We start from the raw sequence: 24,811 nt of genomic DNA on the forward strand, positions 1-24,811 counted from the left end.
AAGAGATGCTTCACAACTCAGACTGTTTCATCAGTTTAGCATACAGTTTGAAGAGGCAGGAGGACACTGGCTTGCACTCAGAGGAAATAACAGGATACAATGTTTGGAGTAACTGCATGTTTTATCTGCTAGTTCTAGAGTACACAGACTTCCTACCATGTACTGCTCAAATCTTCTTTCTGTGAAAGCTTAGTTTTTTTGGAGCAGAAATTCTGAAAGTGCTTTTTAAGTTCCTGTTTTTAGCAAGACAGATATGGTAAGGAAATCGTGTTTCCAGATGAACGATATGCCTCCTCCTGTTAAGCCTTGACACGTTCATCCTTTGTGTAGTGTGGGGGGTAGTTTATCACGCCTTTTTTTTTTTTATTTTTTGTTTCTTGTCACATTTTTTCTGAGACCATGTCGGCAAGACAGAATTTTCTTCATTTTCGTGTAGACATAAGAACCTTAACTGAAGCCTTCTCACTGAGGGATGGATCTGGCCTGTGCAGTAAGTGTAATACTTCAACAAGTAGAACGCTTGAAACATTTTATTCAAGTCATTTTCACATAAACTTGCAACCATAATACGGGCAGGTAACACAAGAATATGAAAGTGCAGTGAAGAATACAAAGCTAGTGCCTGAATATTATAAATTAGAGCTCTTCAGATAAAGATGCAAAGTTACTGAAATTAAGACTCTTTGAAGAAAAGTGAAGGAAATAATGAAAAGTCTTCAAGAAAGTTGCAAAAATAAGTGGCATTTCACTGTATCTGTAGCATTTAGTTGCATAATAAAAACCTCCCAATTACATACTCTTTGGTTTTAATTCAAGTTAAAAATCTTTCAGCACCTTTTAGGATTTGGAGGAAATGAAAATGCCTTTTTGGCATAAATGTGAGACACAGGATAAACCACCTTTCAATGTCTCATTTATGAAAACCACCCTGCTGGTTTTGAATGAGCAGACTGCAAACAATGCATGAATAACAATAGGAAGGTACATTTGATATGTGCATTCATGCTGGAGCAGAAAAAAAATCGAGTAGACTTTTCCTAACATAAAAACATCATCTACACAATGTTTTGGTTCCATTGGTGACCAGTCTGTCATTTTCCTTACACTTTGGTCTAGAAATACACAAATACCAAATGTATTTCAGGATTAAAAAAAATACATAACAAACCCTTCCTCTAATGAGCCTGACATACATTATGTTCCTTATGTGCAATTCTTAAGTAAAGATTTGAAGTGCGGGAGGTTATTGTTTCACACACATTTATACATTCTGGCTTTTCAGAAGAAATTTGAGACTGCAAGACAGCAAATTCATAGTAGAAATCCCACAAAATTTAAATTGGTTTTGCCCCCACTGCAACCAATGTCAATACAAAGACGTATTTTCAAAGATAAGGGAACAAGTTCGATGTCTAGTAAAATGGAATCCAAATAAAATTTGCAGTAAAAATAAAAAGTTTTTCCAAAACAGTTCTTAGAAATGCACATAATCCCAAAAACATATTCCAGTATGCAAAAAATAAGGTGTCAAATCTGCAGAGCCAAGATACTGAAAATATTGGTTGGCGCTCCCCTAGTTGGAACTACTTCTACACATGCTATATAATAAACTCTTCTACTGCTTTGTGATTTACTATAGTTAGACAGGGCTGAAGTCACATTCCTTCATTTTTTTTAATCCTAAAATCCCTTGTTTGTCTGTTCATGTCTTAGGCAATTTTTGTGCTATTGTACACCAATGTCATGTCGCTTAACACACATTTCAAAACAAATACAATATTTTGCTACGGAAAAAAAAGCTACATTTTCGTAGCTCCAGTATCCCCAATATTCAAAGTTACAGCATTCAACACCTTTCCAAACGAGGCCATTCCCACTTTTTCCACCTGCACAGATGCTCAAGGCCCTCTGGCTCCTTGCTGACTTCAGTGGAGCTCTGCAAGTAGTTTGGGCACAGACGTGTGAGCAGGTGAGTGTGTCATGCCGAGGGGTACCCCCCTTCCTGCGGCTGCTCCGTCTCCAGTTAGCGCTCCCAAATCCCACGCTCAGCCTCAGGCACCATGAGGTACGAGCACACCACCTCTTCCCAGGAAGCAGCCCGTGCCCACAGCCTGGCTTCCATTCAGTAGCTTTTGTGTCCATTGCCCAAGCTGCTCTCAGGACTTTGACCCCGATTTTGACCTAAGTCTAAAGAAAGGTGAATGCGCTTGCATCCCTTAACACCTCTTAAACCTAAGAACTCTTTGGGCTGAGATTTCAGAAGCCTAGACTTTAAACAGGCCCTTGTTTTTGCAGACATAGGTAACAAAGGGTCTTCTCATAAATCAAGTTTCCAAATTTTGCTTCTGTTCATTGCCCATACTGGTTACAGATTGCTAAAATGGATCTCGCAGCAAACAGAAAGGGACTTGCAGGTATAAATGGTATTATTCCCCACTCTCTCCCACTGGTGGGTAGTGATCACCAGGCTGCTGGTTCTCAGGTTTCTTTTAAGTTCTGATTGTGCAAATTTGTAACCAAGTTATTATTAAGGTGGAAATAAACTTAAATAAAGGTACTAAAGAACAGCTGATCCGTGAAGGATATTATGGTAATTCTTCAAACTTCCAAAATAAATCCATAGGGTTCTAACGCATAAAATATTTCCAAATACTACCTGAAGTATTCTCAATAGTGATAATAAAACCTCTCCATACTGCTCAGATTTTTAAGTTTTTAACTATATTGAATAGCACATTTTTTTTCCTTTTTTTTTTTTAATTTATTGAGCTTCCAATATTTCATTAGGTGTTTTGACCTGCTGACCAAATTAATGAACATCAATCAATATTTCTAGGTCCCATTGCTCCAGAAGTAGATTCTTCATTTTACATGATCAGAATTCTTCTGAAAAAAAAAAAAAAAAGCCAGATCCCCTTGTGATATGTCATTTCACAGTTTAAAACAAAAATCACAGCTACTGCAGCTTACAGCAGGGTGCACTGCAAAAGCAAAATAATTTGGGGATGGGAGGAGGAGTAGTACACCCAGCACCAGTTAAGCAGTTCAGCAAAAATCAATTTGGGCTGGAAGTTTTTCCCCTTAACAATGTTGCGTTTGGTTCCTGAACAGCCTAAAGTAGATGTCAAATACACTGAATTTTGCTCTTCCTCTCTGCATAGTATATTTTCAACTTTGTTATTTGAATACTGAGATATACATTTTAAACTCAACTACAGTACTTAAGGGGGAAGCGGGTAGTAGGTTTTCTTCACACTAAAAATACTTTGTAAGAGATTCTGACCTACTTCTGTTTGTGGTGCCACCTGAGTTAATTGCCTGTATTATTTTGATGGTTAACCTGTTCAAGTTGGATGTTTTTCACAGATGACCACATCAGGGACTCCTCATCATCTCCAAGAGCCCATTTCTTGACAGGTATTTTTTATCCACATTAAAAAAAGTTTGCAGAACTTTTTTAAAAGTCCCACCTTGAACATATAAAGGTGGGTAAGCTTTTTAATTCGTTTTCACAGATGAAAGGTGTATTTCAAAACCCCATCTGTTTTTCACTTAAGAAAATGGAAAAACTTCTAATGTATTAAAAATGTAAACATAACTTTTCTTGCAGGGGTATAACTGATATATATAATATATATGTATTTCTCTGCTATATGTTAATATTCCTTGAAAACTGAACATACTTCTCTCTTTCGTATCAATGTGTCCTAGCAAGAATTTTTAATAGTACTGTATCATCACTCTAATCTGATTTTCAAGATGATCTTTTCTGAGATAGCTGACATAAGTACTTTCTCTTGAGTTTTATTTAATTCATTTTGCGTACATTTTTTTCTACGTTTTTAAATATGTTCAACTCATTCACCAGTAATATTCCCACTGACATCTACTATCACGTAAACTCCAAATTTGAAGGAGCTAAGAAATGGTCCCATGTTTTTATGAATGAGTTAGATTATCAAAATTTAAAATATCTCTACACAAAGCACCAGTTTCGCACATTTCAATAGCAATACAAGTAATGCCAATTTAGATTCTTAAAATCCAGTTAAGTTTTGGTTGAGAAGCAGCAGAAGTGCTTCAAAGTCACATAAGTTGTGTGGGTGTATCTGTGTATGTTCTGTAGTTTTTTTTCTATAGTGTTTGCATCCTAGTGAAGTTTGTATGATGATACTTCAGTTCAAAACATCTGTCACCATCTCGTCCACTTCTTGCATCTTTCTCAATATCTGTTGAAAGAGGAGAAATAATTTTATGCAGGTGAGCAGGCACACAGAGAAAGAGGAACTGCTGAACACCCACTTGTCAGCTTGAAAGCACAAGTCAGTAACAGACTTTTTGTTTCCTAGCCCTGCATGAATATGTACCTGAGAGAGACATAATACATATATATACATATATATGTATCTATACATAGATGAACACACACACACACACACACACATATATGAGGTGTTAGCCTGGAGAAGAGGAGGGGAGATCTTATCTCTTTCTACAAACCCCCAAGAGGAGGCAGTGGTGAGGTGTGGGTTGGTCCCTTCTCCCACATAACCAGTGAGACAGGATGAGAGGAAATGGCCTCAAGAGGAGGTTTAGATGGAATATCAGGGGAAACTTCTTCACTTAAAGGGTTGTGAAGCATTAGAGCAGAATACCCAGGGAAGTGGTGAGGTTGCTATCCCTGGAAGTGTTCATAAGCCATATGAATATGGCACTTGAGAATATGGTTTAATGGTGAGCGTGGTGTAGGTCTGAGTTTGATGGCTGGACTTCATTATCTAAAAGGGCTTTTCTGACATTAACTATTCTATTATTCTATGTACTCAGTAACATTTTCAGAGGTAAGATGGAGAGATTAGAAGTTAAAAGCATGAAACGTAAGTTTGGCTCATTTAACTACTGATTTCCTAATGCAAAGTGAGGAATGAATATTTTACAGGCTAACTAAGCAAGTCACATCATTAATATCTGTTTCATTGATACTGTTATGGAAGACTACACTGGTCATATGTTTTACTTTTCCTTTACTACTCTGGAATTTGTTTCATAGGAATCTCTATACAACGTTAATGCTCCTTATATCATCCAAATGAAGTCTCTTGAGAAGTATTTCATATGAGCAACTTACACAGTGTTCTGAGGACTGCTTACCTCAGTGTTACAAAAGACTGCTTTCTCTGTGTGTGTTTCACAGACACTAAGGTACAGAAGATCTACCATGAGGACATTTATTAAACAAATTTGCCTTTTTGGAGGAAAAAATGTAAAAAAGGCACAATTTTGGCATTGCTTAAACTTTTAAAGAGCAAAACTGTAAAGGAAGGATGTGTGAAAGAACTGTTTCAGGGAGAGTGGCTGCTCTGCAAGCAGCAGCAGCAGCACCGAAGTAACACACACGTGTGGGATTTTGCAGAATGCCTTAAAGAGCACTGCAGCTGCTCAGTTGTGTGGGGGTGCTGTAAAAGGGTACTGAATGATCCTAGAAAGGTCCTAATGCAAGAGCAAAGGAAGGTGTGTGAGCCAGAGGTGGTTGTCTGGCAGACCAGACGGGAGCAGCAGTTTTGGAAAGCGTTACATATTCCAACGGCATGAGCGCAAGAGCAAAATTCCCACAAATTTTAAAATTCCCACAAAACAAAATCCTGGCAGTGGGGTAGAGTGGTAGAGAAGCCAGCAGTGGGGAGGCACTTACGGTGAAATGGTGCAGCCAGAGGCGTAGGCATGGTGGCCCGTGTAGCGGATGTCACAGCGGACAATGTTGTTGGAGTAATCGGATTCAGGCACCAGGTAGCTGGGGTTCACACTCACCTGGAGGGGAGAGAGCACACTGCTGTCTGCTGCCACGCTTCAGCTGGGAACTTACATGCCAGAGGTTGTATGCAAATGATTTGCTTCTTTAAACAGAAGAGAAAAAAAAAAAAAACGCTCCCAAAAAACCCCAAACCTCCCCATTCCCAATACGCTTACCTTCAGAATGTAATTTCCAGGCTTTACATCAGTAATATCAATCCACTGGCAATCTATGTCAGCATTGTAAGTGTCGTAGCAGCCAGGGCTCAGACCCTTAAGAATGAAGTTAAGATGGATGTGAAAAAACATGTATCTTTACAAACAGTGACATTCTAGACATTAGGGACACTCAGACTGAAGTTCACTCAGCTATCACAGTTCACTTTGAAAATTAACTTAGAAAAATTAATCTTATTTTTAGCTGGCATTTTCTTTGTGTGTCTAAACTAGAACAATTCCACTTTTATAGACTTTTATATCTGTAAATGTTGAGTGAATATCTTTTGAGGTCATGAGTACAGGCAGACTTGATCACCATGTTGGATCCTCTCTCTACCCTTAGGAATGATGCAACTTTTTGCTATGGATGTGCCATCTTTGAATAATAGGGTTAAGGGTCATTTTCACATTGAGCTTTGCAAGGAAATGGTCTCTCTTCAGGCAAATAGTGACACAAGAATCCGAGGGAACTGAAAACATAGCCTTTATTCCAGATGCATCTTTCTTGTTAGGAACATGAGTAAGAATCCCACATATGAATGTATTGGTGGTTCAAAGATAGTGTCTTTAGCTGTGGCCAATACAGATTGCTCTAGGCAGAGCTGATCTGTTCTGGCAGCACACAGAGTGCAGAAAGCCCAAGTCCTGCAGGAATTCCCTCTTGACCCAGCTGGTGATCAGCTCAGACTCTTGCATGTTTGTGCCAAGTCTGAGGCTGGAGGAAAGTTTTACAGTCCAATTACAAACCCCTGAAATATGGGCTTCCAGTGGAAATGCTGACACAGCCATGATTCTAGTGACACAAATACTCAGTTGTAAAATATGTATGTCGCTTAGTTAGATGTCATAGTCTACAGAAGTAGAAAAGGTATTTATAAAACCTCTTCAAAGCCTCTGTGTATTGCAGATCATTCATTATAGTTAAAATTCAAATGTGGACACGTCAGCCCGGGAAACATAGCTGTCATTTCTCTGTGACAGAATAACTACCTTCTAGATTAAAAGCTGCAGAATAAGGGATACAGGTTTATGTGTACGTACGGCCACACCGAGTTAAACCACAGATCCAGCAAAGCTCAGTGTCATGTCTCTGGCAGTGGTCAGCAGCAGATTCTTAACGAGTAAAGAGCATAAGGAATGGGATATGTAATGTCAGGAAAATTCCTTCCTCCGGGCATTTAACTGTATTTAAGGCACAGGGTACCATTAGATTTTCATGTTTAATAATATCTGTTGCTTTGTGTAAATTCTTCTTGAGCCCATGGAAATTACTGCTCTCTGAAACATCCAATGGCAAGGAATTTAATACTTCATTCATGTGTCCAAAGAGCACTCCTCTCTGTTTTAAAGCTGTTGCCTGACAGGTCTCCAGTTCATATACTGACAGAAACATCAACTATTGTCATTAAATATGAAAAATTCCCTCTTTCAACTCACAACCAATCAAGTTTTGGTGTTACTTCTGGTTTTCCAAATGGAATAGTCTATGAAACTTCTTAGCCATACTACACTGCTGATCAACCTTGTTCTGCTGGGGTTGGCTGGTTGGGATTTTTTAAGCTGTTCTTTAGCAGTTCTGAGAGGTGGTGATGCAATATGTAAGGCAGGAGTCTTGCCTTGGTCTATCATAATGGTATGTTCCATTTTCCATGTTCCCCTAACAAGCCCTGGCACCTGGCTTTACATTGGTACGTGGCCCACCACAGCATCCACACAGGTGCCCTTCTCTTTAACAGCCTCCTGCTCTGCGGGCACAGAAAATACCCTGAGATTTCTGTGCCAGGCTGCCAGCCAGCAGCTGCAGGTGTTGGAGAAATCCAGCCCTTTACAGCTTCACTCTCCACAAGGGAGAAAATACCAGCTACAAACTCTGGGACCAGCCACAGTCTGGGGAGATGAACATTGAGGACAGCTTCTTTATGGGCTATCCTAAGTGCCTCTTAGCAAGCCTGGCCAGTCCCACTGCCACGAGAACTTGGGGTGTGTTTTAATACAGCTCAGTTACCAGTGGTGCCACACTAGTGAGTGCCACTGCCCTTTAACAAGAAACCCACAGTCAACAGCACGTGGGTGAATTACCAGTCTCCAGGTTAGTATCCTGGCCTCTATAATCGGGAATTCCAGAAGCTAGTTAGGGCATCAGCTAATTAGGGCATCAGGTGATTGACAGAAGAGTTATCCAAACACAAACGCGTGGTTGTCTCCAAAGCAGCTCCTACCTGTGTGTGTGCTGTACATGCATACCGCCTGTAATAGCCATAATCACAGGAAGTATCTTCAAGGCAGAAACTTGCTTTGTGTCCCTCAGCAACTTTTCTGTGTGAGCTTGCATCCAACAAGTCATAGTGGCTGAATTCATCCATGCTGTGGTAATGTCTGTCAAACCACAGATACATTATTAGAGATGGATCAGATCTTATCAATAACATGTTCACATATTCCTATTTGATCTACATCCCATTAAATCTGGACAAATTTTATTTACTACCCAAAACTTGCATGTTAGTACATTTTCCTACTACTGACCACCCAATTATTTTCATTACTCTCATCTTCAAGTACCACATGTCATCCTATAAATAAATAATAGGTTTTAATTTGTTATAGGAAAGATTCCGTAGCAGCACTGTTTTTCCAAAATTTTGTTTCACCTCTTTTCCAACAACAATAGCAAGTATTAAGTACTTTGTATTTGAATTGAACATCTTATAAGTGCCTTTAACCAGAGGTTTGCAAGGAATGCTTACCTTACATACCATAAATTCCATGGAAGTTTGCTACTTGCTAGCAAAACCCCAACAATTTGGTTTCACATTTCCATGGCCCTTGGACAATGTAACACATTCATAACATTGGTGAAGACAAAATCTGTATAAAGAAATCAGCTCCTGTGTACTGGCAATGCAGATTTCATCCAATTTCAGCTATTTTTACAGTCTGTACTTAATGCTGTTTCTATTTCAGAAGCGTGTATGCTTTTGATTTGAGCAAAGTGATGCATTTTTCTTGCTAGAAGTCACACAAAGTGACTTCTAGCTCTTACCGTGGAGTTGTAACACCTCTTATTCTTGTAATTTCACCCTTTCCAAAAGTGTGGGAAAATAAACTTTTCTTCTCTACCAGCACCATATCTTTGCAGCATTTGGCTGCCATTACTTTTGAATGATTTCAGCTCAAGAGGGATATGAGAAAGGCCTAATTAAACAAAACTCAAATGTCTGGGTGGAACAAAGCAGCACGGGAGCCTCACAAGCACATCCAGAACACTAAAACCGGTCCACAGATGATGATGATGACTAACACTGAGGTCTGATGGCTAGCCAAAGCAACTGGCAGCTGGGGCTCATTTCCAAATGAGTTTGCTTCACTGTTATGGAAATGATCACGAGAGCTGCATTTTTTTGTAGGCAACGTATTTTCTGTCCAAGAACTGAATCAACATCAGAGACACTTTGCATCTGGACAGTGGTAGCTGGGCTATCATGGCACAGTAAGAAACTGTTCTTCTACAAATGGAAAACTTCAACTGCTCTCTACCCATTTCATCCATTTCTCAAGTTTGTAAGCATGAGGGTCAGGGGATTTTTGTTATTGGAGGAAATTTTTTTTCAGGGATAGAGGTTAACTAAAGCATTTGTGGAGGCTTTTTTGTTAGGTTTGATTTAGTTTTAGCTTTTTTGATGCATGCAAGAATTAATAAACTGATAATATGAATCTTTTTTGAAAGAATTTTTTCTAATGATACTAATTTTTCATTCAATAAAATGAAAAGCCTCTGAATCTAGAGGGAAATATTCCATTGGCTCAGAGGCCTTCAGATCAAACCCACGTTACATACCATTTTTAAAAAAAGATTAAGTGACTTATCATTAAGTGCCATATCATTTATGTCCCAGTAGCAGCAGAGTTGTATTTAAAGTAAGGTGGAAGTAAGTATTTTGAATAATTGGTTCTAGTATTTTATAACTGCTTCTGCTGAGAAGTAGCAAAAACTGGCACAAACCTGCAAACTCCTGCATATTTTTTTGGAGTTTTCTCAAAAGGTACAAGTTTGCAGTGTTACCTGCTTGTTCCACTACATTTCCTTGCTGTGCCTCCAGCAAATATATTATTTCTAGAGCAATGCTGCTATGTCAAAATATCATCTCACATATATATATATATATATATATATATGTAGAATATCATTGATAAGGGGATCAGTCAACCCAGTAGCTTTCCTTTTCCAAATTGATCAGACCATTCCTTGTGAAGGACTAGCTCGTTAAGTACAGTTCAAGAAGTATGGGTCACGGTTTAAAATGAGGTGTTATTATACGGAATATGCTAGTAAATGTACATTTTATGGTTTCTTTTTATTTTTACATGGTCGAGACTTTTATTTACTGATTACACTTAAATGTAAGTGGACTATATGTAAAATAAAAGGAGAAAGTGCTACTGTCAAATCTCATTTCAGACTTGTATTTGTATTTAATCTACACATTGTAAGAGTTTCATGCATATGGATAACCTTTGTATCCATCTTCATTTCATGTGTCTGTGCAAAGTGTAATTATCAATAGCTACAAAGAGTAATTACCACAACATAAAATTAATCCGATTGTAAAAGGTTAAATTTTCCCCATGGTTTCTCTCTACTTCTCCTTAGTTTTAGAAAATGTCGCCTTGTAAGTGACAATTGTTAGTGAAAAGCATAATTAGAAGATGCCATACTGAGCACTTCACTCACTGGTGACAGCTGTGCCACTCCCACGAGTAACGGGGTCTGCTGGGCAGAAAATCCGATGTGCCTTGGTTTTTCACTCTTTGGGGGAATCTCAGGAGCACCCGATTGTCATAGTCTCTAACATCCGCTCGGTAAGCTGAACTGCAATGATGCAAATCAAAGAAAACATAGGAAAAAGCCATAAGCACATGCAAGGAATACTTTGAAAAAAAGCTTTTTATTGTGTCAGAAGTAACTGATAGCAGGGATCTTTTCAGGCTCCATAAGCCTGGAGATTCACAGAGGAATTCCATATGGTGTGGAAATGCCTGGTGTCAGACCAAGAACTGAGTAAAATTTAGACCTGGTTTTAATTCTATAAACGGAAGTTTGACCACTGACTGACTCCCTCTATGAAGAAGATCACTGCTGAGCTGTAAAATTATTCTGGTACCAAAAAACATAATTTTATTAGTTGCTGTTCACCAAAATAACTCCCTGTGTATGCAAGATCACATAACAAATATTTGATTCTGTTGTAAAAAAACTCCAAAAAACTAATGTGTATATGAATCAGGCTGTGTTTTCCTATTCTACATGGCTATTATCTACACTCTTTTAAATACTGAAATATTTTAATCAACTAATAGCCAGCACTTCAATGAGTCTTCACTGTGAAGCTAGGAAAAAAAAAAACCTGCTGTGTCTTTTTTTTTTTTTTCTGCAAGTGAAGAGCAGGCATGACCCTGAAACATAAATTTATGATGCTGGTAAAATAATAAATTTGTTTTGCATGATAAGGTATCAAACAAGTTAAAATGGTTAAAACCAGTCATGTTGATTTCTTTCCAAACAAAACAGGAAAATCCTTCTTTGCCAACTGGACAAGACCTAACTTCATAACAAAGCTGTTATTTCAACCCCTTAAGAGACTCTGAAACACTTCTCAGAGGGATTTTAGTTCTAGGAGACGTTAAAAGGCATAGGCCCAGAAACAATTAGCTTATTATAATCTTAATAGTAAATTGTGCTGGTTAAGAATGGGGATTTTGTTCTTTGGGTTTTGGGATTTTTTTAATGAAGTAACATATGATCTTGTGGGAGTAGAGGAGGGAGGTGAAAATCAACAGAATGAAGTTGTTTTCTAGGTGCCTCCATTTCACAAAATTCAGAAATGTTCAAGTGAGCCTGGCAATAAAAACATGTAATACAACTTTCCACGGTGTGTAGGTTCTTCAGGAGATCTGCAGCTTGTCTCTCTAATGTGGCAGGACTGCTCTCTCTACCACCTGCCACAAACTTGGACGAAGGTTACAAAGGGCTGTGTTTCTGTGAGCCCTTCAGTCTCACCCTTCTCACTCTTCACCGCGTTCACAGGTGGAATCAGGAGCACAGCAACCCACAGCAAACGGGCAAAATCTTGGGACAATGCGTACCTTGCTAAGCAGTTCTCCTCGGCAGCACATCTCAAGTTATACATGGACATCCTCTGGACATACGTGGACGCCTGGATGTAATAGGGATCCGGGACTAAGTCAGGGAGACCTGCAGTTCATCAAACCAACCACATAACAGTAAGATCAACCCAGGACACGTTTGCAAATATTTGGCTACCATCCCAGTCGTTAGGAACCGTCGTTTTGCTACGGACCCCGCTAACCTCGCATTCCCCTTTGCTCAGGCTTGTCCCAAACACCCCACCGCAAACACGACGCCCGGACCCCGCGGTGGGCTTATGGGCAGCTCGCCCCTCTCCCAGACGCGCGGACTGGGCTGCCCGCAGTCCGGGAGCAGGGCGAACGTCTGCCCGGTCAGGTTTTGCCCCAAGCGAGGGCCAGGCAGGGCCGGCGGCCCCGGCAGCGCATCCCGCTGGGACCGGCGTGCGCGGAGCGAGCGGATCGTGCGGCGGGGCCGGGGCCGGGGCCGCCGGCGGGGGAGGGACGGGACGGGCGGAAAGGAGGGCTCTTACCGTACTGGAAGTAGCCGGTGCCATAGCCGGGTCTGTACCTGCTGCCCTGGCGGGGCCTTTCGTAGGTGTCGTAGTAGTTGTAATAGGGGTTATCGTCCGTGTACTTGTAGGGGTTGTAGGGGTCGTCTCCTACCATGACATCTTCCCGGCCGGGCCTGAAGCTGCCCAGGGGCGGCAGGCTGCCGGCCCCGGCGCTGCTCCCGTTGCCGTCGGTCCCGGTGCCGCCAGCGGGGCTGGGTCGCGGCGCCCCCGAGGAGGCGCTCCGGGCCGCGGAGGTGGCGGCCGCTGGGCTCCGCTGTGCGGCAGCGGCGCGACCCCCGGAGGAAGCCTGGTAGCCGGCCTGGAACCAGTGCCGAGCTCCGGAGCCCCCCCGGCTGCCTGCGGCGGGCTGGGGCTGGGGCTGGGGCTGCGGCGGGGGCTGCGCGGCGGCGGCGCGGGCGGCGGCTCTCCGCGGCAGCGCCGTGCCGTTGTTCCGCAGCAGCAGGATGGGGCTGCCCGCCGCCTCCGCCGCCTGCCTGCGCCGCGGGGGCTGGTACTGGGAGCCCAGGCTGAGCAGGCTGTACACCTGCCCGTTGTTCTCCCACTGGATCCGCTGCCTCCAGGCGGCGGGGGGCGGCGGGGGATCCCGGCGCGGCGGCTGCTGCTGGCAGCCGGCGGGCCAGAGGCAGCTCCAGTAGATGCACGCGTGAAGCTGGGCGAGCAGGAGCCCCGGCGGCGCGAAACGCATCTTCTCTTCTTTCGTGGGCGCCGGCGGGTAGAGAGACACGGGCGAAAACGGGAGGGAAGCTGTGGGGGGTGGGGAGGCGAGAGAAGAGCGAGGGGGGCCTTTCCTGCTCGGGATGGAGCGGGGGGGCGGTGCGGGGAGGCCGAGGGGCGCGGGCTGAGCCTCTGGAAGGGTCGGGCGGGCAGCGGGGTCTCAGGCGCTGCAGCACCCGGGAGGTGCCATCGGGCAGGTCGGGCCGTCGGAAAGGAAACCCGGCCCGGGGGAGGCGGCGAGAGCGGCTTTTCTTCTCCCCGGTATTTATAGGCGAGGGGATGCGAATGGGAGCCGGAGCAAACAATCAGCCTCTCATCGTCCTCCGGCCCGCGCTGGTGTCTGGAGCGAGGGAAGGAGGAGGAGGAGGAGGAGAGACCAGGGACTTTAAACTTGCTGGCACGCTCGCAAAGTTACACAAGCCCCGCTGGCTGGGCTGGCTGCACCCCCGCCATTTGTTCACGTAATGCGGCTGGAAACGTGCGGCCCTGACAGTTCCCCCCACGGCCGCCCCCCGCCCGCCCCGCGCGGGGGCGGCTCGGGGGGAACGGGGCGGCTCGGGCCGGCGCGGCGGCGGGGGCTCCCCATCCTCCCTCCCTGCCTGCCTCCCTGCCTGCCTCCCTGCCTGCCCTGCCCTGCCTCCCTGCCTCCCCCCGCGCCCCGAGCCGCGCCGAGCCGTGCCGAGCCTGCGGCGGGCGGGCGGGCGCGCTCAGACACACGTAGGCTGCCAGAGTATGCCGTGGGGCAGCGCCAAAGTATGCAAAGGAAAAATGCTATTAGCTCATCAGCGCTGGAGAGACTAGAAACGGGGTGGCGGGGAGGGGGAAGGGGCCGCTGGCGAGAGAGGAAACATGTTTCTGGAAAATGTGCTGGCCGGCACATCCCCCGGGCTGGAGCAGCTGCTGGTGACCTTCGTCTCAGCGCTGAGTAACAGTCGGATCCCCTTGGTGACCTCTTAATTAGGAGAAAACCTTCATCAAATAAACTCTTGACTATTGACTTTTGGGTTTTGTGCATATGAGTCACACGAGAAATATATTGGCGATGCTCCTCCCTGAGTAAGTTTTCATTGAAAAGTGAAATTTCACATGGGAGAGGCTTAGCCCCATCACCAGAACAAATAAACCTAGTTTGGGTAGCGTGTCCCCAAAATCATGCTGGGGAAGAGGAGCAGGCTGCGGCCCGATAGCCTCTCCCTTCTTTCCTGCTTTTACAAGAGTTCATCAAGGCTGTGTTTTGATAAGTACAATCACCCAGTAAGGCAAATGAATTAAGGTCCATGGATTTCAGCCAAAACTTCTTTTGGGTGTATTTTTCCAAGAGTGTTTGCTTATGAATCCTTGCAAAGGAATCAAGGAGAATACACAAAAGTTCTCCTTCACTGGAAGTTTGGTGGTGAGAATATTTAAGTGAATCCTGCCAATGATGATCAGTCTGGGCTGGAGGTTTTTACCTTACTCAGGTAGATTCAAGGCACCCTAGGACCTCTGCCAGCTTCCCCAGATCAGGTTAACAGGTCACACATTACTGGCCAGGTGGATATTGTGACTGGATTTTGATGGTTTTGTACAGTTCTCCTGTCATGTGTTGTGTTGTAGTTTATTTTAATTGCCTATTACTTTAAATGGTGCACACTTAATAAGAGAAAAACAGCAAAGTGAGGTCCTGCATTGTCGCTGTGATGGATGGGGTGAATGCTGATTTACACTGCTATAGAATTATTAGTTGCAGTGCTCATCCTTAAAGTACTTTCACCACCCTGAAATCAGTGGTGCCACCCTGCGTGTCCCCCCGTGGACTGGGGGTCATTGGGGCTGCTCACCACGCCAGGCTTGCTGGCTGAGCTCTGACCATAAAAATGGTCAGTCTGCAGAACACCGAGGAGCACAGGGCACTTGTGCTCCAAAGACAGTAAAGTCTTCTTACCTGAGAACATATCCAGTAGCCAGGTGGGTGCTTGTTAGCATTGCTAGCCAGCACCAGGATGGTGGGGAGCATCTGCTGGACAGGACCCCCATGCAGAACAGTAGTAACTGGTGCCTTTCCACAAGTGGGCTGTGCTAGTTTGGGCAGTCTGCTGCAGAGGTGGCTTGGTTTGGGTTCTCTTATTCATCATATTTCAGGCTGCTCATCCCCTATGATCTTTCTCATTGTGGCTTTGAAAATATTATTCTCCATTTAAGGGTTTGCCTGGAACAATCAGTGACTAAAGCTGAGTAAAATGGAAAGGTTGAAGATAGGGAAAATGCAACACTGAAGGAATGAGATTTCTGTCTTTTTAATCTTCCTCTAAATCTTAGTAATGTTACAAACATCAGGTTGTTGCCCAATGTGTGATATTAGACAATGTTTCCACACAGTGGGATTCCAGCCATTTTTTCTTATGCCTGATTAAGTTACTATTTTTCATGAAATTGGAGAAAGCATATTTGAGACTGGTATTCTCACCCATCTATCAGCTATTCACACTGTTTGCCATTTTCTCCGTAGCACAAGTTTCATTTGCTAATTAATTTAGGGTTCATAATGCCTGAAAGGCATTATTAGCATCACTAGAGAGTCATGTCCTTCCCTTAGCATTAGGTGCCCATGTCCATTCAACTACTTTCCCCTCCCCACAGGTTGCCCAGTTACACCAGGTTTTTACATCATGGGTCTGAAAAGACCATCAAAAAGCTCTGTGACCCGAGGTGGGGAGGTGAAAATTTCTGCAGTACTTTAAAAAGACTCATAAGCAAGTCAGGTACTGTGACTGCCCAAAAAACTGTCAAGCAGTCTGATATTAAACTTTCTCATGAGATTGATACAGCTGCTTTGTAAAGTCCAGTTCTGATACTGATCACAGTTAATTTAGTTAAGCATTTGCTTACCCCTTTCTTTTTTGTCTGGAATGACTGGTATGCCTCGGTACTTCTTGCACTGGGGATTTGATTTCTGCCATCTGCAGAAATAAATACAGTGTATATCAACTGAGAAATAAAATCTTCCTTCACTAAAAAATGACAATAATTAAAGCAGATGTCAGCAAGTAATGGCAGCAATGTCTCAGAACCTGGTATCAGGTGGTAACTTACATTTAAATTTACATTTAATTGTAAGGTTGTAGCAATCCTCATTCAGATGTTACAAGTGGAAAAATGTCTCCAATGGCATTAGTAGCATTTGGAGTTACCTTAATATGTACGCTACTGCTAAACTTCTAATTCATTTGTAAATCTTGAAAATGGAAAAATATTAATCTCTTCACCACAAAAATACCTCAAACAGAACCAAAGCTATTTGAATTTGGCATGTCTTAATACATGTCCTAAGACACATATTTTAAGGTCCTTTATTCTTACTATTTGATATGTGTATGAAAAAAGTACGATAGTTTAAAAAAGGGGAAGAAATTTTAAATGTCAGTTTACATCAATCACATTATTTCTTACATTAAATATTTTTTTTTAATATCAGCTCTGTAGTTATTGGTTGGATAATTTGTGTTCTTGTTTAGTCAAAAACTGGTATGCTTAGCTAGGGTCACACACATGAAACTTTACCATAAACTTTTTCTACCTGGGAAAAAGTTTTTTATTCAGTGTACTAATCTGATTTATGCTTGAATAGAAAAAGAATTTACTCTGATTCTTCTGTTTGCATAAACACTGAGTTGCAACTAGATTATTCAAATTTATCTTATGTTGTAGATCTTACTTATAATACTTTCTATTACTTGCCATTTTTTGCATTCAAATATTAAAAGCTGTGTAATTTTGTTGCACACCAGAACACTGTGGATTTTTCTGAAGCATGTTTTACAGAAGGTCCAGGTATCTTTACTTAGAAAGTCACTTGTTAGTCCATTGGATTAAAAGGTTCTTAATTTTAATGAATTCCCCTTAATAATAGGGATAAAGATGTAAAGGTATTCTTTACAGTATGTGAACTGTATTAAACTAAGAGCACTGAGCACTTTCAGATTCAGGTCTGTAATGAGATTTTTTTAACAAACCAACTTAATTAGAGACAAGGGTTATAGACTTTTTCTGACATCAGTAGTCTTTGGAGCAGACAGTTATTATTTTCACAAAAGTTAGTCCTCCAGTTAAATTTAGCTACCCTTTGTATGTCTGATTTTGAAGTCTCTAATCAGGCAGCTTTCCACTACCATAAGTAAAATGCAAATGTAAACGTTCAGACTTTTTTTTTTTTTTTCTGCTCTGAACTTATAAAGGGACAAACAGATTTTTGTTGATTCAATGAACTTGTCAATTTGTTGAAAAAATAAAATTATTATAATTTTATTAGCAGGTAAGGTCCTCGATTCAAAATTAACAGCCAAAATGCCACCTGTCCCTTATCTAATATTTTGGGTTTATCTATCTGCATTACAACACCAGTTTGTGGTTGCTTTGTTTTATGCACCATGGGGAGAACTGCTGAATTGCAAATACCTGCACCAGGTGAAGTAAGTTAATTGCGCTTGTCTATCTCTTCAGGACCTCACAACTTGATCAGGAAAAGCAGCTACAGGACCTGAGACAGATGTTGCTCTTTTCTTGCATGGTAAGGCTGAAGACAAAGCCTTCTGATATCAGTGAATTTGTCAAATCACTGGTTTACGATGAGGTTTTAATTGCAGTATTATTAAGCCTAGAGTATTGAAGTGTTGCTAAAGCTGAACATGAGTGGTTTCACGGGATGCAGTTACATGGTTTCTTTCTTGAAACCATGAAGGTAGTTTTTAAAAGAGCATAGTGAATTAACAAAAAGCCTTTCACTTCTTGAATGTATAATGTGTTCCATCTCTGTATATTTTTTCTAACTTTCCTATTTGCTTTCTGTCTTCCAAGATTTCTATAAAAGTGAGATTCTGAAAAATGTGAAATAAATAGATAAATACACAGTTGCTGGAAATTTATTCAGAAAGTCAAAAATCCACCAAAGCTTTTTCATTTCTTATACCATGAGCATCGGTAATGAAAGCTTCCCTACCTATTCTCTACATAGTATTCATTGCAATGGTATGTAAGTTGTCTGATGGCACATGCAAAGGAACAGAAGTCCAAGACACTCAAAGAAAAGATCTGTGCATAAACACCTGTGATAGGAACTAGAGTTAGCTTCATTTAACAAGGTCAATAAAATTCAGATTAGATTGGACAATGCATGGGTAAACTGTGCCTTACTGCTTGGGTAGTTCAGTATTGTCTCCACAAGCTGAGCAGGTGCTAAAGGACTGCCCACCATTCAGGCTAAAGGACTGCCCACCTAATTTTATTGAAACTTGTGGATACTGAGGAGAGGTTACTGTGAAAAACACAAACTGGCTGAACAGTTCTATACACATCTTTGTTGTGGCAGTGCTCCAAAACGAGTCTTTCCTTATGCATATTTTGCACAAAAGCAAGAAAACCCATCTAGTAAGCCTAAGCTGAGGAAGGCTTGAGAGAATAATTAGTTTTGAATCAAGACATTCACCAGGTTGAGACTATGTATGAAAGGAGAGAAATTGATAGCTTTCAAAATCTTTCATTTTCCTTCCATTTTCAGCAGGAGATGAGTGCCTGTAAACCATTAACAAAGAGGAACACTGCCCGATAATGTAAGAACAGAATATGTCAGTGGAAATTCTGGCACATGATTTTACTATGCATCTCACCGAAAACTCTCCTAAATACCTGGATGGGATTTTTTTTTTTTTTAATAGCATATTTGTCTTTATAACCATCCCCAAATTTTCATGGCCATCACAGAGACAGGTGACTATATTTGTGGAACTTCAATGCCTGATGGAAAAATGACAGAGAAAATGCCTATTTCAAATCCCAAGGTGAATTTTCATAATTGACATTAGGAAAAAAAATGGTGCTATACTGACAAGGCTCAATTAAAACATTTTTCAATATTGCTCTTCATAATGTAAATGTGAATGTATAAAAAGTGGGACACTGATGATGGTAAATAAAGTACTGGTAGAGGAACTCCTATGGCTAGGATTTTAATTGTCTACTTTGTTTTCACTGGAGAATATGTACGCAGTAAAAACAAGCAACCCCCCTGTGTCTTTGCATTAGAGAGAATGTTTAGAGGCAACAAGGACATTACAAATAGAGTTTGCATTTTCCATTTAAAAAGAAATGAGGGAAGAATAGAAAGAGCTGAATGGTCCAACTTCTCCACAGTGAGATCTGCTTCTTGCAGGACACAGGATCCTGACAAAGGTCTTCTGGTAAGAGAGGCAGGTTCCAACTTGTGAGTGGTATTAGCCAAGCTCCTATAGAAAAACAGTATTGTTTAGGCATCTATCCCTCCTGAATATGTACAGTATCTGTACATGATGTCAAAACGAAAATACCTGATCAGGGGGAAGACTGTTTCTAAAATAACACATTTGCAACTCAGTCTTGGTTCCTAGGGTTCCTAGCATGGTATTGGCAAGCAAATGTTTGATATTATTAACACCTATTGTTTCTGTTCTGCTTATCAGACAGCTGTGTTCAGAAAGTTTTATGTGTAAACCCTGAAAAAGGTTTTCTGTGTGGATTACATAAACATGTTTTCCTGGATTAACTGTCAAGACCATGTGGATGACAGGGAGTTAATTAGAGCCAGCCAGCATGTCTTCACCAAGGGCAAAATCCAAAGAGCTGCCATCAACAGCTCAGTGTCCAAATGGTAACCGGTAACAAAGGGTGCCCCTCAAACGTCCATATTTAGACCAGTAGTGCTCAATATCTTTATTAATGACAAAAGCTGTGGGATTAAAGGCATCCTGAAAAAGTTTTCTGAGTGGTGCAGTTTTCTTTGCTGGAGAGAAGGAGTACAGCATACACTTCCAGCCTAGAAAGCCAACAGGATCCTGGGCAGTTCTGCTCCACTGCTGTGTTGTACTCAGATCCCACCTGAAGTACTGTGTCCAGTTCTGGGATCATCAGCTCAAGAAAGACACGGACCTGTTGGAGCACGTCCAGAGGAGGGACACAAAAATGATCAGAGGGCTGGAGGACTTGCTTTTGAATACAGGCTGAGAGTGCTGGGGTTGCTCAGCCGAGAGAACAGAAGGCTCCAGGGAGACAATCTATTAGTCTACAGAGGTGGCTTGTAATGAAGATGGAGGGAGGCTTCTTACTGAGGCCTGTGCTGACAGAACAAGGAGGAATATTTTTAAACTGAAAGCAGGTAGGTATAGGTTAGATACAAGGAAGAAATTTTTTTATGCTGCTGGCGGTGAGACATGGAAAGAGGCTGCCCAGAGAAGCTGTGGATGCTCCATCGCTGGAAGCATTCAAGGCCAGATTGGATGAGCTTGGAGCAACCTGGTCTAGTGAAGGTGTCCCTGCCATATCAGGATAGTTGAAACTTGATGATCTTTGAAGGTCCCCTCCAATCCAAACCATTATATGAGTCTGTGAAAATAGACATATTTCCAATCCTGAAACAAATCAGCATACACTCAGCAGTAGAGATATGCCACTTTGCCTAAAGTGATGGTCTGAACTGGTGAGCATTTCTTGGCTTCTGAGCGTTTCTTTGTCTAGGCATAACTAATTAAATTATTTCAGGAAGATTGAAATAAGTAGTATCTAATTGAATAAGTCTTGGGAAAAACAGACTTTATTTATTTACCTTCCTTATAAGATGAAGAGAACACTAAAACTATTGAGAAATTGTTTGTTGTTCAGATTCTCATCCTATCAAGTACATGATCTTTCCTCTTTGCTACTCTGTTTTTTTTCCAATTATTATGTCCCTTTTTCCCCAGGGCAGGGACCGCAGCTTCCTATGTGTCAGCTCAGTGATGTTCACAGTAGGGCACTGAGTTTGTCTATTACTTTTGGCCTCTGCTACAATATGAAGAGCAGTCCTGAATACAGAATGCTTCATTGAACAAATGCAACATTTAGAACATGTGAAAACCCTCATGCAGCTGTGTGTGTTATTGAACAGAGTGGACACTCAGCAATTCTGACTCAAATAAAACACCCATGGTGGTTTTCCCTTTGGTCTAAATTTCATCATAATATTTTGTCTTACATACCAATATTATGAACTCTTTTACTATTCTGCTTTATGGTAGATCCTTTTTGAAATACATTCCTAATCTAATCCCTATTTTCATCCACACATAATTTTCAGATTTAGCTTTAGATATTCTCAGTGATTGGGGAAATTTTTTGAAGTAAAACATTAAGTCATGCAGTTAGATTGAAAAGAATGTTTATAAAAATATGCTGAAGGTATATCAGGGCAATGACTCTAATATTTGCTTTACCAACTAAGAGTAGAAGAAAAGTGTATACTTAGAAAGAACTTGTTTGACTTTAATGAGCTGAAATAAAGTTGATGTTTAACACTTTCTTCCCGCACGGCAAACAGACTCAAGCAGCTCCTAATGGAAGACCAACCATTCTTTGAGGGCAAGCTCAGAACCCGAATGGAAGGCCAAGCTGACTTCACAATGTTTATTCCGAGTTGAAGTCTCACACAGTAATTGGTTTAAACTGCTCTTATGTGCATAATTTCAGAGAATTCCAGATTATCTCAGCATTCAATGTCATGTAGTCAGACAGAAGTTATGTGAAAAGAGGTAGTTTAGTCAAAAGTGTGTACTTGAAGGTACTGTATTGACAGAGGTGGCTGCTGCCTTTAACTGGGAATGCAAAGCCCTTTCTCCATCTCTGCAGCTGACTCGTGCCATCTCCCTGTGCTGGGTCAGGGTGGTGTGATAGCAGCAGGTCAGGCACTGGGCTGGGCTGGTGCTGCTGGTGGGGCCCACGGAAGGACAGGCAATGGGCTGTGGGAGCACACAGACAACAGCCTCAACTCTGGTGCAACACTGACTTCTCTTGGCATTGAAAGCTCTGGGGGAAAGCTGTGGTTTCACACAGTGGCTGGGTTTGTATGAGTTATCTGTGTGGTGACATGGAAGCTTGATGTGAGGACATGAGACGGGAAAAACCAGGAAAAATTAAACCCCTTACTTATCCTCCCCAATAAATCTACAGTAAAACCCACCACACTTTTTCTTTTGGTCTAGTTTTACCATGGTAATTTCCTTCTGTACTTGCTCTTGTTTAACACAATTTTCTCTGTGCATCTGTATATATAACACTGTATCTAGGTACAAGTACAATTTCCTGGCATAGCTTGTACAAAATCAAATTCTTGGATCTACAAAGACCATCAAAAAACCCCACATAAAGTCCTAACTTTCAGAAGATTTTAGACTTCTGATCACCTCTGTCTTTTGTTATGGAGAACTCAGGAGGGTGGCAGCTGTTCTGCAGCATGGGGTGTCTTAGTAGTCATAGTAGACTACAGCTTGCAGCACAACAGTGTGCAAGGGCTTTAGGGAAGTGTGCCTGCTCCAAGGTTTTCTGCTTTTTCAAGTGGAAGTTTCTGTGCCTGCTCCAGTGAAGTTGTTGTTGTTGTTGGGTAAGCCAGAAAGAGTTCTTCCAAAGAGTGAAAAGAAAACAATAATGAGTACAAAAATCTTGACTTGGTGGAATTGTTTTACTCGCTCTCATGAACCTCTTGAGGAAAGAAGAGCAGAAACTACAGAAACTGCTACAGGGCTGCTGAAGGAATCATATCAGCAGAAGAGACCATGTAGAGAGACAGAACCTGATTAAGCATTGGCAGGTTTAAGAAGCAAAGATGCCACTTGAGGAGAATGAATGGTTCCAGAAGTGGATGCTTCCCCCACAGACAAGAAAGGAATACAGCGTGTCTGGATTCCCTTTAAAAGTTTTGTAGATAATACTGAGTTCTAGTGAAAAACTCCCATGGAAATTAATTGAGTTTCACCAGCGTGAGACTTTGCAGCTGAGAGTAAAACACTTAACACGTTTTTAAAGTGACCTGTGATGGACTTTTAAAATAACGTAAATTGCTCCAGGTATTGTATTTTCCAGGTATTATATTTTCCATTTATTGCACAGAATTATAAAATCACAGAATATGCAGGGTTGGAAGGGACCCACAAAGATCAAGTCCTGCACAGGACATCCCAAGAGTCACACCGTGTGCCCAAGAGCATTGCCCAAACACTTACTGAGCTCTGTCAGGCTGGTGCTATGACCAATTCCCTGGAGAGCCTGTTCCAGTGCCCAACACCCTTCTGGGTGAAGAGCTTTTCCTGATAACCAACCTAAACTCTCCCTGACACAACGTCAGGCCGTTCCCTAATGTCCTGTCACTGTCACCACAGAGATCACTGCCTGCTCCTCCTTTGCCTCTCACAAGGAAGCTGCAGAACTGCAGTGATGTCTGCCCTCAGTCTCCTCTTCTCCAGGCTGAACAGACCAAGGGAGCTCAGCCACTCCTCACAAGACTTCCCCCAAAGGCCTCAAGGCCCTTCAGCCTCCTTGTGGCCCTCCTCTGGGCACTCTCAAATGGCTCCATGTCTTTCCTATGTTGTGGTGTCCAAAACTACTTATTGTAGGTCTGGCTTTGGATTTTGCTTCTCATTAAAACTATAATGGTTACTAGCACAACTGTGGTGTAAAACTTTGGTTAATTTAGGTTTAAATGTATAGGAAGTCGATCCAGAGCACAATCTAAAAGTCCTGAGCTAAGGGCAAGGTACTGTATTTCTCAGACTGCTACTTGTCTTTTCCATCATTACTGCACTCTCTTTGCAGGTTAGTATTTGCTAAAGACTGAAAGCCAGCAAGAAGAAACTTTGGTTTGTGTCATGTCATGAAAGGTACATAAGCATGTTACAGAAATCTCTCCCATGGCTGGTCTTTGCACAACACCGAGGAAGAGAATGTTAACTCTGTTGAAGTAATGTAAATGAGCAGTGTTGGGCAGGAAGAAAATGAAATATCCTTTTATAGAAATCCCCGGAGAAATCTGTAAGTAAGATTATATGTGTTAGAATTTGGATTTACAAAATTTTAAAGCCAAGAAGGACCTGTACAATCTGATCTTCTGCATAACACAGGCAATGGAATTTCACCCAGCAATTTCTGCATAAAGATCATAATTATCTGAGCTAAGATATCTTTTTTAGAAAGACAGTCTTGGATTAAAGAGGTCAAATGATAGAGGACACACCACATCCCAAAGTCAGCTGATGCAATACTTTCTTCCCTTCCCTACAAAATATAACAAATGTGCCTTGTTTATAATTTGAATTGAACACCTTCACTGAAGCTGTCATTCAGGACAGCATCTGTACTAAGAAACATCTGTTAACACAAGCATGATTAAAAATGTTTTAAGCATAAGTGTTGACTAGAGAATTAAGAAAAAGAAAGCAAAGTTTTGTTTACTGTTCTCATTCCCTCATTTTTATAAGGTCCCTCACTTTTCCCTCCTGGCTGCTTGCTTCATGAGGGGGGATCAGATTTTTGATGATGAGCTGCAGCATCTATCAAAC

The 24,811-nt window shown here is 41.8% G+C and overlaps 1 protein-coding gene across 2 annotated transcripts; it reads right to left on the bottom strand.

The window, feature by feature from the left end:
* Nucleotides 1-515: 515 nt before the first annotated feature.
* Nucleotides 516-13,548, bottom strand: LOX (lysyl oxidase). Of its 2 annotated transcripts, XM_059873591.1 has the most exons (7): nt 12,687-13,546; nt 12,154-12,262; nt 10,742-10,879; nt 8,229-8,385; nt 5,968-6,063; nt 5,693-5,808; nt 516-4,229 (listed from the first exon to the last, which is right to left on the bottom strand). In XM_059873591.1, exons 1-7 carry the CDS (start codon nt 13,411-13,413, stop codon nt 4,223-4,225), a joined length of 1,350 nt encoding a protein of 449 aa, XP_059729574.1. In that variant the 5' UTR covers nt 13,414-13,546; the 3' UTR covers nt 516-4,222. The 2 variants fall into 2 exon arrangements, with proteins under 2 accessions (XP_059729574.1, XP_059729576.1); XM_059873593.1 differs by lacking the exon at nt 516-4,229 and having other exon boundaries at nt 5,689-5,808; nt 12,687-13,548.
* Between the last annotated feature and the right edge of the window lie 11,263 nt (nt 13,549-24,811).

Source organism: Haemorhous mexicanus, chromosome Z (genome assembly GCF_027477595.1).
Source record: "Haemorhous mexicanus isolate bHaeMex1 chromosome Z, bHaeMex1.pri, whole genome shotgun sequence".
NCBI lineage: Eukaryota > Metazoa > Chordata > Aves > Passeriformes > Fringillidae > Haemorhous > Haemorhous mexicanus.